The sequence below is a fragment of the Athene noctua genome, chromosome 1, assembly GCF_965140245.1.
Source record: "Athene noctua chromosome 1, bAthNoc1.hap1.1, whole genome shotgun sequence".
Classification (NCBI taxonomy): domain Eukaryota; kingdom Metazoa; phylum Chordata; class Aves; order Strigiformes; family Strigidae; genus Athene; species Athene noctua.
The window spans coordinates 120,568,498-120,585,040 of record NC_134037.1 but is presented as its reverse complement, the minus strand read 5'-3'; the positions used below and the strand labels follow the sequence as shown (position 1 = coordinate 120,585,040).

Genomic DNA, 16,543 nt, shown 5'->3' with positions numbered 1-16,543 from the left:
TTCTGTTGCAGACAACCTAAAAGGCCACTGCTATTGCATGGGCCCACAGCTCCTCCAAAGGCTCTGGATTTCCATTGATTGTAATATTGGACAAACGCTTATACTCGTTGTAGCTTATTTCCCTGATAGCAAAAATATGTGCCTCTACAGATTATATTGTCTTAACTGTACCAGTATAAAATCATACTCAACAAAAATTATTACATTGGCAACAAAAAGGTGCACAGAACAGTGAGGCTCAGAATTTTGTTTCATATTTAAAAATGTTCTGGTTTTAATTGTAAAGAATTTTGACTGTAAAAATTTAAGTGCTGGCTTGGCTATCATGCTAGAACATGGTCTCTACCAAAATGATAGCAGAAAGAAGAGTGTTCTGATATTTTAATAAAACATACCACTCTTGAGTTACAGTCCAGTCATGTGCACCCCTTTAATGCTGCTGTATTATCTTTGAAATATTATAAAGGTTATTATTAATTGTGAAGCAGTCTAGGAAGGATAGGCAGAGAATGTCCCAGTTCTTGTCTCTGTACATACTCCATTAATGGTTGTTTGTGTTCCTGGGAATTTGGTTCATGAGCTGTACCTATCTTTTTGCAATGTGTGTAAACTGAAAAGAGCACCGAAGGATCAACAATTAGAGATAGGCTGCTAAGAAGGTACTTGAGTGGGACAGAATAACACAGCCTACAGTCTTTGCTGTTTATCCTCACTTGCTTGTCATCCTGTAATTCTTAAAGCATTTTCTGTTTTATAACTGTAGGTTTAATTAGGGTCACTGGAATGCATAGAAGCTTTTTTCCCTGTGTTATCCTCTTCCTCTTTGTTTTACCTATAGAATATTTGCATTTGATTTAAAATGTTATTTGTCAGCAGCTTCTTGCAGTAAATAATGCCCTTGATGTCTGTTCTTAGCATTTACAATACATTCATGTCCATCAGAACAGTAATATTAATACAGGACACATCTATGGAAAACACTAGGAGTTTAGAGAAGGAAGGGGATGTTCTCCCATTTCCCCTTTTTCACAGCTGAATCCTGATGTGAGATCTGGGATTTCTCAACATTATGAAATTCAAAGCTTTTTTTGTGAAGATGTGCTTATAGAGTGGGACATGAAGATTGGAAACCATATAACAAAAATAATCTCTAGTGCTATACCTTTATATGGGACAGAAGTTAACACAGATGCCTTTGGTAAAGGATGATTTTCTTGATGTATGCAGCTCACCCTGTGTGGTTGTCAAGCTTACAGATCTTATCTTAGCAGCTTGGGTCTCTAGGTCTCCATCTGCTTTTTACTTCAGTAAAAAAAAAAAAAGCAAACATAATCCTGGGCACAGCAGCACAGCACCTTTGAAATAAATCCTGCAATAGCTTCTGTTGCTATGCAAACTAAGAAGGAGGGCTTCGAGAGGTTTTTAGTCTAGAATGAGCTCTTGGGGCTCTAATTGACTGTTAGTCCAAATTGCTGCTCATGTTGCTTCCTTGCAAGAACTGCATTTTGGAGTGCTGATCAGCAGAAGCAGAGAGATCACCTGACTGGCATCTTAACAGCATCTTTTCTTATGTGAGGTTAACTTTTATGTTCCTGTTCTGTGGTTATTCCTACTAGGAGTGGATGGAATGAATAGCAAAGTGTGTATTTGTGTAGAGGAGACCACTGCTAGAATTTACAAAGATCATGGGCACAATCTTGTCATTATTGCTGTTACTAGAAAAAGACTAATAAATATTATTTTCTGCCTGGGGAATGGAGCACTAGCATTCATATCTTGCCTCTCAAGGGCCTATGTTTTTTAAGCAGTTTAGGAAATAAATTAGGGACATAAATTTAAAATTACAGCTTTCAATAAGGAGGCAAAGTGGTTTTGACCTCGTCAGAAGGAAGCTTTTATTGATCGCAATACCCTAGAATTCTGCATTTCAAATTACAGAATTCTCATGAAAAAAAGAAGAGACTTATTGACAAACTGACTTAAGAAAATAAATAATAATTTATTGCAGTTATAAGTGAGGGCGAGTTGTTCATCATGTCTCTTTATAACAAACATTGGTTCCATTTGACTTCCACCTCAAGATTAGAGATTAGAGATGCTCTACATGGTTCCAGGTATTGAATGCCTCAAGAGAGCAGTAGCTATAAACAGCGGTGTTTTGTGGACAGTGTTTTCAGTGGCAGGATTGTTGATTAACAGTGTCATGGATAGCTCTGTCCGATAGAAAGATGACAACTAACAATGAAGTCCAGTTTTATGATAAAGTAACAAGATAAGCTTGAATGTCTGATATTGTAAGTGCCTCTATAAATCACCAAAAAGTGCTGGATAGTATGTAGGAAAAGACCTAGAATTCTTCTTTCTTTGACATCACAGTTGGTATCTGGTAAAATCTGAGCACTACATGTAGCATTAGCACTGACCAATACTATATGTAGTTCTAACCCTTTCTCCTCCCCTCTGTTTTTCCTCTCTCCCACTTCAAGACAGATCTGGAGAGGTTTTTTTATGAAGGATTCATGTCTCTGCCCTAGTTAGGGAGAAACAGAACATTCTGTGCTCACGCTTATTGAGAGGAAATTGCAAGTGGCAGTTGCTCCTGTGTTAGCCCTGTAGTCTCGGCACAGGGCACAAGCATAGCACTGGTAGATGCGGAAGAAGTGGAAGCTCGGGACAGAATTGTTGATCCCCACTGCTTCTTGTGGAATCCAGTGAGAGAGAATGCAGCTGAAAGAATTCAAATTATTCTTTTGCTTAAAAATGCTTTTCTTAAGAATTTGGGTCTTATGGGAGTGCCCAAGACCACTCCTTGCTACTAAATGTCATGAAAAACATGTTACTCTTGTAACAAGCCTTGACGTTTTCAATTGCAAAAAAAATTTAACTCCTCCAAAAATCTGAAAATGTATACAGTAGGTACAAAGAAAGAGACCAGTCAGGAGACAATAGCCAGGCACTTAAGTGGATTCTTCATATCACTGAGGAGCGCTGACTCATTCTGCTAGATACCCCTTTTGCAGCTGTGGTCCAAAAGAGTCATATTAAGGGAAAAAAGATTCTTTCCCAGCTGAGTAGCTGAAGGCCTGAAGTGTAAGATGCGATTGTAAGTGTTACATTAACATGGAACTGTGTGTTTAAAACTCAACTCTCTCTATACACAAATACAGCAAGTCTAAATAGTTTCAGTAGACTAAACCAGGTTTTAAAAAAAATAATGTATATGTATGTGCGCTGCTAATTGTAGATCGTATATATTCACTGATTATTTTAAGTATGCCAGGCTGGCAGGACAGGTTCTATACGTACATAGACTATCTTTTATGGATATGTATAAAAAGAGGTATGTTACTTTCCAAAAGTCTCATCTAATCAAAAATGTTGGATTTACTAGATTACACAGATCCTGAAGTATTGTTCATATATTCTTTTAAGACTTAGTGCTCATCAGAATCAAAAAGATAAAAATTTAGGAATGAAAAAAAAAGTACAGAATGAAAGCTATTATTAAGCCATTATATGAATGGGTCACTTTTATATTCTACATATAGTTCTGATTGTTCCATCTCACAGAGATAGTAACAGAACTACCTAGGTGATAGGAAGGGTGATGAAGAAGGTAGGAGATGAAAAATTATGTTGATAGGAAGAAAGACATAGTCTACAATTTTTCTTGACAGGGAGATGGCTGTTGTGTGAGTGATACGAAAACAAATAGGGAGTGAAATGGAGAACATGCAATACAATTGTCAGGTTGCAGACTTAAGAGAAATGAGATTGTTTTTCATGCGAATGTAATTGTGAAACTATAACTGGCATAGGTTAATGAGAAAGCCAAAAGTATAGCAAGAGATAAATTAATTCACAGTAGGAGATAGGTTCATCCAATTTTTTATATATATGGGATACATCTTTCATCCGCTTTCAGAGTGGCTATTTTGGCTAAATAGACCTTTTGCCTTGCTCCTGTATCACTGTTCTTCTGTAAGGCAATGCACGAAATGTACAGTTAGTCAGTGTCAGGAAAGATAAGTGTTAATTGCTAGTGCTAGCTGAAGATTTCTTTTTTCTTAATAGCGGACCCAGTTTACTGATACAGATGGGTTTAGGCCACTGTATCTTTCCATGATAAAAATGAGGCTTGGCCTACTCTGCAAGTCTCTATAGTTTTAATCCTGGTAGTAAAGATACGATCATATCTGGTTTATGACCAGTGTAGTAGTGCCAATAATTTTTCTAGTGTAGATGCAGTTATATTTGTAAAGACAAGTGTGCTGTCTTCTACATTTACACTGTGCCTGGTTACAATAACCCAGGTGAGAAAAGTGCTCTTTTTTTTTTTTTCTGTAGCTTTCTTTAGGGCCTTGGCAAAACAGGTTATACTTATTGAAGTACTTCTATAGCTGTGAAAATGCACCGACACTGTAGTTTCAGTTATTATAAAGTGGGATTTTTTTAAAACACTGTCTCAACGATATTACAGTACAGAAAACACGGCACAAGTCTGATTCAGGCTTGGACTAAATACAATAAACGTGCTGAAAGGACATTAAAAATGAAGTTGTGTGAATTTTAGGAATGAAAGTAGGCTGATAGTGATACTGTTGCATTAAAATAAAAAACATTTTGTTGTAGAAGCTAGATTAGGATAGCTGCTTCACCAGACTTCCTAGTGTGAGGAAGATTTCATATCTAAGTCCTGCCACTAAAGGACCCTTTTTTCTGTATATGTAGATGTGTCCATTCCCACCTGTCTGTGCATACAAGCACTCTTTACCTGTCCTGTGTAGAATGAGAAAATTCACATAATTTATTTTAACATCTTTAAGATTTTTAGAAGTCCTTCACAAAACACTTGAGTATGACTTGACAGGCATTATAAACATTGAAAAGCTTTGAGAACCAGGGCTGAATTTGCATATAAAGCTGGAGAGATAAAAACTGCTCTGAGGTTGCTGATAGTCATACTGAGATTATTATGTTTTGTAGCATGGACCAGTGGTGGTTTTTTTTTCATCAGAGTGTAACTCCACTCACCTGTCTGTAGGTTAAAGATAGGTCACTGGGTCTGGTTTGCTGCTGAACTTTTACAAATGAGTTTTCTCACTGCTACTTTTGTTTAGAAATTATAGCACAGAAGCATTGCTTTCTTGCCATGATCTGATTTCCAGTGCTTCACAGGAGAAGACAAATTTCACAATTACTAGTATCCGATTGCCTTGGCCCTGAATGGTCCTTCTTTTCTCCTACAGTTCTATCACAGATCTACAGTCTCTATGCTTATTTGCCCTGAAGTCTGTTTTCTGTGTTTGACAACATTAACTATCATTTAAGTTTGTTTGTTATGTTTATAAGGCCCCTACAGAAGAGATGTGTAAAAGGGCCTCAGTCTAAATAAGAATCATGGCCTGTATTTTTTATTTTTTAAAAAAATTTACTGATGTTTATATGATGTAAAGGCAAAGAAATGGTGCATAAATCTAGTTAAGTGTAGTTTAATATCTCTTGTGTTTTTTGAAAGATTCATGCATCTATTTGGCTGGTCTCCAAGGATAGATCCAGGCTTAGGCTGTCAAATGGATTTTTAACGCATTTCTCTGTAATTAAATCTAGTTTGGATGTAGCTGAAACTTAAAAATGCTGAAGTATAGCAGAAAAAATTAATTATGCTAACCTTGTATATGTGTACCTTTCACTGCAATCTTTAATTGCTTCAAAATAAGCTCAGGACAGCTTGTTTCTAAATGTTTTTCTCTTGTGTATTCAGTTTAGAAGAAACTCTCAACTGTGTCAGTGTTTTATAAGTGAACTTTACAGACATTTCAGTATAGATTTTCTTGGTACATCTCGCTCTTGTAGTAGCTTAGATAAGACTAAGGTTGCACTAGCTTCTGTAAGTTACTTTTCATAAATTATATCTTCTGCCTCCCATTTGAAGAAAATATCTGTATTGCCACTCATTGTGCATTATCGAAGATGTCTGTAGTAGGAAGAACTTAGCTGCTTAAAATTCTTTAGCATTTTTGCTTTCTGTCAGATTCCTAGGCTCCTTGGTGCTGCTTCTCATGTGTCCTCTAAGATCACAATTACTGTCAATGGAAGAAACACTTTGGGCTTGTGTTCCTGTACTAACCTGTTGCAAAAGCAGTACTGTAGCACAGGGAGTACTGATGTACAGATGGCATATGGTTATGGCAGAAAAAATGTGCATGTTCTGCGTTTAATTGTATCAGAACGTGATTGCACAATTACACTTTTTTTCTGTTCTGTGACTGAGGCCACAAACAGGTCTATATTAATCTTCAGAGTATTCTCACTGTCAGAGCATGCCTTTTGTGGGCCACTGACACTGCTTCCAGAAATTCATTTTTTAAGTATATTAATATGTTAAGTGGCTCGTGACACTTCAGTTTTAAATAAAGGAAATAAACATGATGCAGTGATCTGGAGAGGGCACCTTCCCATGAAACAGATATGAGGTTTAGGCTTACAACGTTTCTTTCCAAAGAGCTCCATGGGTTTCCTGTCATTTTGTGGAATGAAAGAAATCTGAAGAGGTTTAAAATAAGAAATTTATTTACTTTTTAAAATATTCTGCATAATTCTGTTTTTTCTTGGTGTTTTTTTAATTGTTGCCAACTTCTGATAGTGGTGTTTTAAGGCTTAGTACTCTTACAGCTATTGGAAATATGTATTTGCTATAATCAAGATGATGGTCCAGGAATGTTCTAGTTTGAATCATACCTTTTTTTGTTTTTTTTTCTTCCATTTGTAATTTATTCTAGGTATTTATGTAAACTGTCAGACCAGGAGTTGCGACAGAGTGCAGCCCGGAACATGGCAGATTTAATGTGGAGCACAGTTAAAGAACCATTGGATACAGCCTTGTGTTTTGATAAAGAAAGTCTTGATCTTGCGTTTAAATACTTTATGTCTCCAACTCTAACAATGAGATTGGCTGGGCTGAGTCAAATAACAGTAAGAATTTTTTTAAAATATAAATAATATTTAGAAAAAATGTTTGTGTTTTATGAGTTATGGACTTACTTTGGGTGCTTTTTAAATGTGTGAAAACATCAGAATCCTCTTACGTGCAGTCTTAGAAAATGATAGTCGTGATTGTGAATATAGAGTTCACTGAGAGATAAGTCCAAGTAATAGCTATGTTCTGTTGCATATGGAACCGTAACACATTTCCTGAACAACTTACCATGCTAAACGAAACTCTCATAATCATGTTGAAATTAAGTCCCTTGACATGGCTGTATATTTGTTTACAAAGGCTTTCAATTTGTTTTCATTTTTACAGTGTCTTGACTACTGTCATTAGCTGCTTCTTTCTTTGTATTGTACATCTCTTTTTCCTGTTTGTTTAGTATAGTCTGTTTATCAAGAGAGAGCATTTCTGCATTAATTAGCAGAAGACTGAAGAGGTAAATATGTATAGTATCAAATAGAAATAGATTAAAACCAGAAAATCCACCCTCCTCTTTCCCATGAAAATGCTTCACATTGCATCAGTCAAGATCTGTTGTGCGTCCTTTGTCTGTCATTGCTTCCTAGATGTGTATTACAGCCATAGAGAGACAGTTGAACAGAAGGTCAAAAGTGAACTTTATTTTTATTCATCTGAGCCTTTTCAATTCTGTTTCTTGAAACTCCTGTATTTAAGATTTATAGCTTGCATTGTCATGTTTGTGTTAATGAACAAAGTGGTGAGTAGGAACAAACTATACTAGAACAAACAAACATGCTTTCCTTAACTTCTGTAGTATTTTCTGAACACATTTGGCCTTTTCTGTTCTAATTGATTACATAGTGTCATTCAGTGTCTCTCTTCATCACTGACTGTCAGTAAATACAACTTAAATTTGATTTTGCTTCTCACTGTATTTATATATAGAAGTACTTAACAATTCTTTTAATCAATGGCAATTTAAAGTAACCTGTAAGTATTTCCAGTCAGATTATTGGTGGTTTCTAACCAAAGTAAATACTTAATTTACATAGGTATGTGACCTTCTAAGTTTTTAAAAAAAAAAGAAAAAGTGTGAACTACATCCATTCAGTATTAATCAAATGCTATTATTCTAAGGGTAACTGCATTTATTGGACTTGAATGCATTGTCCATTCAGCTTTGTATTTATATAAATGAAAACATGATGCAGTTCATCTAGCAGAGATGCTAAAATAAGATACAGAAAAAGTTAACTTTTGGAAGAAATAGTGACGTGACTGTAAATATAATTTATATGCATACGTAATTTATATGAATGCTACATATAATATACTCAATGAGTGCCTGAATTCTAATCTTCTGTCAGAATAAATTAGTGTAAAGTGAATATTCCGGGTTCTTTTTGTGTAATAAGAAAAGTTCAGAGAGTTGATGAAGTCTTAGGTGAAAATACAGTTTCTTTTTTTAAAAAAATTTTTTGTTACCATGTGCTATATTATTCATACACTTACAGATACCTTATAATATCTGGCAGATACATTTTAAAATATGGCCATTAACTGGACATGAAAGTAACTTCCTTTTTTTTTGTATTCTGCACAGTTTTGGAAAATGTAATTTTCAGTAGCATTGATTTAAAAATAAATTTCCCATGTTTGCATAGTTTCAATTGCATTAGATTTTTATGCTTTTAAGTACTTCCCTTTGGTTTTGTACAGCTGTCCTTGTTCAGCTACTAATTTATGTCTTTTTGCGTATCCCTACCAAAAGAAAGTCTGAAAGTAAGAATGCATCGGTTTGTTTATTTTTTTCAGGATGTAGTTCATTTAAGGGAGTGTGAAATTGTGTTATTTTAAGTAGTTATATGTTTTGACCTGTTATGGTTGATAAATATGATTAGAAAAACGAGATTGTTAATAACGGACATGTATTTTTAAAGCAATTCAGGTTCAGCTCAAAAAAAATTGAATAGAGTTTGTTAATAAGTTACTAAGGGTTTTTATATGAATAATCTCTAAAACTGTTCTGGAACACTAAGACAATTTATTCTTCTTTCTCATTCAATCATAGGAAATTTTCTCTTCTTTGGTTCTCTTTTTAGAGATCTTATGACAGTATCTTTGGAAGAAGCATCTTTTGATTTTTCTTGTTTGACTTTTGAGTTTGAGAAGCATTTTGTTTCATTTAGTTTTGTGTGCCTTGCCTGGAACAATTTTAATTGCCAGGTTGGTGCAACTTTGAATGTGAAATCTGAACCAAATTTTACAGAAATTTTGTCTGCCTTTTTACTGAAGTTTCTATCCTCTTTGCAAACAAAGATGTGTTTACAAAGATGTAGTGTAGTTCAGCTTTGTTAGAATTTTCACACAACCTTCTCTATTACAGATGTATCTTCATGACTACTTTTTTGAAATTTCTTTTTTCTATTCATGTCTTTGATAGCTAGAATTTGTAAAAGTAATTTTATTGACATGTTCATCCCAACCAACACTATTTCAGCTTCCTGTTTTGTATTCAAGACTTTACAAATAGAATAACTGCAACTGCAAATTTTTGTTCTTTCTTGGGCTTTCATTTGACAAAAGTTGAGTGCTTAGCCTTGAAGCAATTCATCATTTCATGTGCAAAAAGACATGAAGATTCAAAGAAAACTTTTAGCAAAATTATGTGCAAAATATTTTAAAGTGCGAGCTTTTCAATATATGTTTATTTCAAAGAAAATTTTCTTCTGAAAATTCATATGGAAGGTTGACTCAGACGCAGATTCTAATTTCAACTCACAAGATCAAGACTAAAATAGATTGGGTCAAGTAATTTCTGTGACTTGCCTGATGATTCCTTCTGCAAGATAAATGTACTTCTGCTCTCATCGTGGAGACCGAAATTTTGACCAAGAGTATCAGTGAATCTGAACAGATGAATGTCTTCTAACACGGAGGTGTTGATTTGTGTCTGCCGAGGGATTTTTTTTTCTTCCTGTCTGACAGCTAACGTGACCAGTCCTAAAATTAAACCTTAAAGTTTCGTAGAACCTCTTGAGACTCACAGAATACATGCTGTATGGCATACAGGGATTATATTTACTTACCACCAAATATAGACTTGCCTCCCTTGAAGAGTAGCATATACATAATGTGTCATATCATCTGACTAAAGTTCTTACTTACAAAACAAGGTTGAAGACAGACACATGAAAGTTAATTTTAGCAAAGTGAAAGCTTGAGCGGTTGAATATGAAGTTGGAAATAGCTGCGGAAAAGAGCAGCAAAATGTAAACCAAGATATACCTGAAGGTTTATTTTTGTTGTTACCTTGTTTCTCTTCGATTGCATCTCCCAATTATTTGTTGAAGTGGTTCAGCTCCAAAATACCCTCTTCTCTCTCTACTATTCCCTCACAAATAGGATTCTTTGTTTTCCTGTCCTTCCAGTTACAGATGAACTTCAGTATGTGAAAATGAATACTTGTAACTGATCTGACCATCCTTCCATTTTCTGTTTTTCAACCCCTTTTTATTTGGTTCTGTGCATTAGTACAAATGCAAATGCAGCATTGTTAGGTTTTTCCTGAACAAATTCAGTATAAAGCTTAAAACAGTGCATCTTTATTCTTCTTGCATTGATTTCCTGTGTAGAAAGTTTGATTACCCTTGATGCCTGGATCTCGAGACAGGACTAGCTAGGGAGATGCCTTTTTGTTCTCAACTTCCTTTGCTGAATACTTTATGCCTTTGTCGTACGTACTTCGTAACTAACACATCTTGTGTTACGTTGAGTGTCTGGGCACAGGTGTCTTTGGCTTCTGACAATGTTTCATACATGGTAAAAAACTGTAAAAGTATTTTATTCTGCTGGCACTTCATGGTAATGAAGCATGAAGTAAAAAAAAGTAAATGAGTGAGAATAAGGTGGTGCAACACTATCCCATGTGTACTTTGTTTTGCGCTGTTGTGTCAGAATTCTAAGACTGTAGTTGAAATTATTATAAAAACTGTTTGAAAAATCCAATATGAAAAAGAATACCTTCTGCAAAATTCCTTTGGACAAGGATTTTGTATGGGAAATTTGGGTCAGCATGTGACCATGGATTTAAAATTGATGATAGTAATAGTTCAGTACTCTGACTCTTGCATCCCTTTCAAAACATTTTCAGTTGGGGCATGAGTCTTCAGAAAAGCCAATGAACTTTCAGTTCTTTATTTGACCCAATTCTAATTGGTCATAACAGTTCCTTTGTGAAGTTCTGTTCACTTGTTTTTCCACTCCTAAATATGTTTAATTTGAAAGCATCCATTCTATTAATAATTGTGTGATTGGGCTCTCATATATCACTAATTTTAACGCATATTTTCAATTTTGTATCTTCAAAACCACTTTTAATCCTGAAAATTGTTGAGATTAGACATGAATAAATCTTTGTGTTAAGACTGCAGGAGATTAGCTGTCACCCAAATGGTAGAGTGCATGCACCAGACTTGTTTCAAGAAAGGAAAGAGTAAATGTTCTGACAAAGTTATGCAACAAGTTTAATTTGAAGTTCACAAACTGTATCTTGATTTTTTTAAAAAACAAAATGACAATTTTTATTACATAATTCAAAATATTTTTTTAAATATTATGTACATAAAAGAACTGGATACAGAGCCATCTCTGTATCTGGAAAGTTGATGCTGAGGAAGAGGATGGAAAAGAGATGTAAACCTTTAACAGGCTTTTCTTTTCTCTGTGATGCCTTGAATTTATCTGTTCAGATACATTTCAAATCTTCATTTTATAAAAATACTTAATTTTCACTCCAGTTTTGTAGACTTTCAGCACTGATAAGGTGTCAGAAGAAATCATTGCTGTTGTAGTAAGCTTTACAATAATGAGGGAGCTCATCCTAAAACATTCATTTCCAGAGTATGTGTTTCATTTCTCATAAAAACCTGTGTGCAAAGTGACTGCTACACACGTTGTTTTGATTTCTGGAGTGGGTGGAGTTTTATAATTTAATTGCTTTAGTGAAAGAAAGTTTGATGTAAAAAGAAAACTGATCCCTCTTGCCTACTAGAATGCCTGTTCAAATTTGTGTTAGTGGTTTATTTCAAAACATTGAAAATATTAGAAAAATTTGTTTTCTGTCATTAATACTAGTTTTAAATGTAAGGAAACTACCTCATAAAGTCTTTAGATAAATTTTAATTTTTTTCTTCCTTTTTCTGACTATAGAACCAACTTCATACCTTCAATGATGTGTGTAATAATGAGTCATTAGTTTCAGACACAGAAACGTAAGTAGGAACGTTATTATGAATACTTTAAGTGCACTATATGATTGCAGTTCTGTATTGTTGTTATGGATTATACACAGTGGGAGTAGTGATAATCTGAGGCATTTATTAGAAATATTCTAATCAGGAGTTTAATAAATGGTTTTAAATGGTAACTTTAAAAATATCTCTAAATGTTTTTGGGTTTTCTGCTGTCTTAAAAGATAGAGTCAAGGTAACCTTTAGAAAAATGTAGATACTGAAATAATAAATACCTATCATTATATTCTTGATTTTCTTTCTGATATATAAATAAGAAACAGATAATTCATATCCAAGTAGTCTTTTTGCCATCTTCTCATTTCTCCTGATTATTTAGTTAACTAAAACTTGTCTTGCCATCACTGGCTCCCAGCATTGTTAATACTTTTCCACTGCATCTGTGAGGCTATGCTATTTATTGTTTTTCTTCCAAATCCTTATTTGTATAATTCAGGTGTGTTTAACAATTGTAAATGAGACTGCCATAAATCTTCAAGAAGATTCATGTGTGGGATTGTATGCCAATGAGGAAATGTATTTATTTTTGTAGTAACTCTAAACTTAATGTTAGAACTCTCTAGAATTTAGACAAAAGTACGTGTTTAGGTAGTTGAAATAACTCTTCTTTTGAAATAATAGGTAAAGTGTGTAAAATCTAGGATTTAACTTGTGATATATTCTTTACATTTATCTTGGGGTGTGATATATTCTTTACATAGATCTTGGGGATTGTATCCATGTGTGTTTCTGTCTCACTACAGCCACACACTTTCCACTATCTTTTTCTCATTAATGAGAAGTCTGTTACAGCAGCAGTTGGCTTGCTTTTTTGTCTCAGTAGTTCTGTTATAGATGGTCTTATTTTAACACCTGCTTAGTGAAATCTGGCAGCAGTCAAGACCACAATACTGTAGCTTGCATATAAATAACAGCTTGAACATTTGAAGTGAAATTTATGGTAATAGGTTGATATTTTAAAAATAGAGAATCAGAATCTAGGGCAGTTTTGCTTCCCTAAAGGTTTGAAAATACAAAACAAATAACCACTTATGATGAACTTTTTCTTGTCCTTTGTCACTAAATCAATAGGTGAAGGTGAATCCATGGTATCTATTCATTGCAGAGTAAATCTTGATACATAGTGTCAGAAAAAAAAAGAAAGAATTCTCACGTATGACACAAATACCTTACTATGATTTGGTGAAACCTGAATGTTATATTATTAAGCTCATGTGCATTTCAAAAAATTTGCATTATTGTAATAAATGTAACTACACATTTGTTACAATATATCATCATAGTAATCTAATGTATACATATATATAATTATTATTTATATGTTTGTGCCCTGGGAGAGGTGTTGGTTTTTTTCCAAAGCCTCTAGTTCTGTAGCAGTAGAAGTAAATACTACAGGAGCATAGCACACTGAGTATGTTAGAAGGCTTGGTTGGCTGGGCTACTTTCAGTATTGTACTGCCAGTTGATGGTGTATTTTGCTGCTCCGGGACTGCCAAACATCAATTTTACCTATTTCTTGTCCTCCTTCCTTCATGTTGAAAACCACAACTGAGGTGTTTCTTGGTTAGTTTATCTTCTGAAACACATTGTGAATGAAGTAGTTTTTAAATAGTAATAAATAATAAAGGAATGTTAGCAAGAAGTTGTCTGGACAGTTATTAAAAAGCTGTTTGATTTTCTGTGTCAAATGTAAAAAAAGAAAGTTATCAACAAGGGAAAAAGAGAAGGGTGCTTAAATCTCCCTGCAGAAGAGCAGATGTACTGTGCAAGAACATCAGAGTTATTTTAAAGCTGAAGGAAATTGTCAAATTCTCATTTGGGATATTACTTTCTTGGCAAGGGCATCTGTAAACAGCCTGTCATTTGAAAGGAATGCAGCATGAACAGAAGACCTTCTTTTCTACTTTTGTAGTATGTGATGTTTTTTTAATCTGAATTCCAGTCATTCTGGTGTTTTACCTGAAAAGTTGGGTACAAATCCGTATCAAGTATTGCTGCTCATCTTCAGATATCTTTTGAAATCACTGATTTCTTTCAGCCATATAACCACAAAAGGCTGGTGCAGAAGGATGGGGAAAATGTCTTGCTTCTACAGCTTGCTCAGTACAAAGCTTCCCTCTCATTAGAGACTCCCTTCATGAGAAATTTTTGGATAAGAAGGCACTTATGGAGTTGGCAGTGATTGAATGAGCAGCAAAAGGAAAGCTTTTCATTCCTATTTTCTTTGCTTAGTGGAGAAAGGAAGTCTAAGATTTATTTTGTACCTTTGTAGCCTCTGCAGATTTATCAAAGGAAGATGTTTTGCGTGATGTCTGGTCATCCCCATTATGTGTTTTGACTTTTCCAGATGCATTTGGAACTGTCAACCTTTGGGATTTCTCCTTCTGTATCTTGATAAGGTGGGTTTGTGGGAGGTATATATATATATATATTTTTTTTACAACAAAAAAAAGAGTTATCAGTTAGTTCTAGCTCTTCCCTTTTGTTTGGAAGTGTCATCAGAACTTTTTAGCTGGTATTTTGCAACAGTAGCCTTTATCTGCATGGTTGCAAGTTTTTCCATGGTAGGACAAGCTAAAGCATCTTCTGTTCAGGAAAACACTGGCTTTTACAATTTACACTTGAAAGCAGCAGAAACCTAAGACAGAGAAATCTGTTTTATAGCTGTAGGTATTTGTGTGTCATTATAAACTGAGTTTACTTGACCGTCTTCTCTAGAGTTGAGGGTTTGTGATGACCGAATATGCATACTGTCCAGATATGGGCAATGTCTCAGTGACTCAGCTTCGTAGTATCCCTCAGACATACACTTCTAATTTAGCTACTCCTGGCTTTTAAAATAGAATCAAATTCTTTGCAATCTAAGGTACTGAAGAGTATGAAGTCTATTGAAGCTAAAAATAACGAGACTGAACAAAAGAGTCTTCAAGTCTTTGAACAGTGATTGCTAAAACTCCTTTGCTGATGTTGGTTAGCAAATAATGGTCATGCCTTGCAGGGAGAGAAAGATTTTTTTTGGTGCTGTTTGGACTACAAGAGGAAAAAATGCTGGGTTTTGCCTTAATGAGTGCATGGTCAGCTTGTAGAAATAACATGTGTAAAGAGATATTTTGTTTTGCTCTTCACTTGGCAGGCAGCCAAGAATTTGAGTTTCAGGATTCAGGTTGATGCTGAGACAACCTCCCACCTCATTTAAAAACTTGATTACTCTCACTTAAAAAGCTTCCTATAGAGTCATTTCAGGTGTCCGAAATTCCTTTCACCCATGAAGAGAAAGATCTGGACTATTTCTTCTCCTTTCCTTTCCCTCCCCTCTCTTTCTTTATTTATTGAGATATTAAACTGCAAGTTTTGTATTGCTTTTCCCCTTTGCCACTATTCTCATAGCTCATGTTAACTCTTGCTTTCTCAATTTTTGTCTAAACTCACCAACTGAATTTATGGTAGCATCATTTAAATGCCTCTTCCCCTCTCTCTTCCACATCCAGGGATCTTTTCAGATTTGCTCTGAAAAAAATAGTAGTAAAGTTTTTCACTCAGCTCACTAATGCTTCTTTCTAGTGGCATACACAGTAGTTTAATAAATATTCAAGATTATGTCAGAGTGGTTTTGGAGTGTCAAATAAGAAAATACAAGCTCATAAACAAAAACGTGTGCTTGAATGTGTGTTGGGAAGCTGCCTGCTGAATCCTCTTTGCATTACTGATCCTAAACAGTTGAGATCAGTGTTTCCCATCCATTGTTATGTTGTGGATGCTATTTCAGTGATATTTGTGAAGAAATGTTAGTCTTCATCCTTTGCAAGTGCTTGTTATATTTCTACATTTTTTCTTTTAAGGTTTTACATTATATTTTTCAATGATGTTGCTGACTTGCTGTTATATCCAGTACTGAGCTGGTGTGTTTTTGTAGCTGCATGATGAATTATGTTGGGAATTGACTGGTTGGATAAACAAGGTTTTCTCTGGAGGGGTTATTTTGCTGTGGAATTTGTTCCTGGATCTGGGTCATCATGTGGCTACCAAGTATTGCACCACAGCCTTAGCTTAAAATGTTTCTAGGACTTTAACCCAGTCCTCTTATAGAGGGGCATACTTTGACCTACCAGGAAAATACATAAACTGTAGTTTCCTTCCAGTAGTTTTTTCTACAATAAGGAACAAAATTGAAGCTCTAGTACTTGCCTTTTGTAAGTACACTTCACAAACATCAAGTTATATCAGAAACTTCATAGCTTCCTCTCTTCCCCGGAATGCCTGGGGAAACTGATGTTAC

At 34.8% G+C, this 16,543-nt stretch overlaps 1 protein-coding gene across 7 annotated transcripts in view; it reads left to right on the top strand.

Annotated features, from left to right (window-relative positions):
- The window catches only part of USP34 (ubiquitin specific peptidase 34), a 138,781-nt gene that overhangs the window by 33,802 nt on the left and 88,436 nt on the right, over positions 1 to 16,543 (top strand). For all 7 annotated transcript variants that reach the window (XM_074910564.1, XM_074910481.1, XM_074910832.1 and 4 more), the window contains 2 exons: positions 6,783 to 6,975; positions 12,167 to 12,228. In XM_074910564.1, coding sequence (XP_074766665.1) covers positions 6,783 to 6,975; positions 12,167 to 12,228 — 255 coding nt within the window. The remainder of the gene's footprint in view (positions 1 to 6,782; positions 6,976 to 12,166; positions 12,229 to 16,543) is intronic.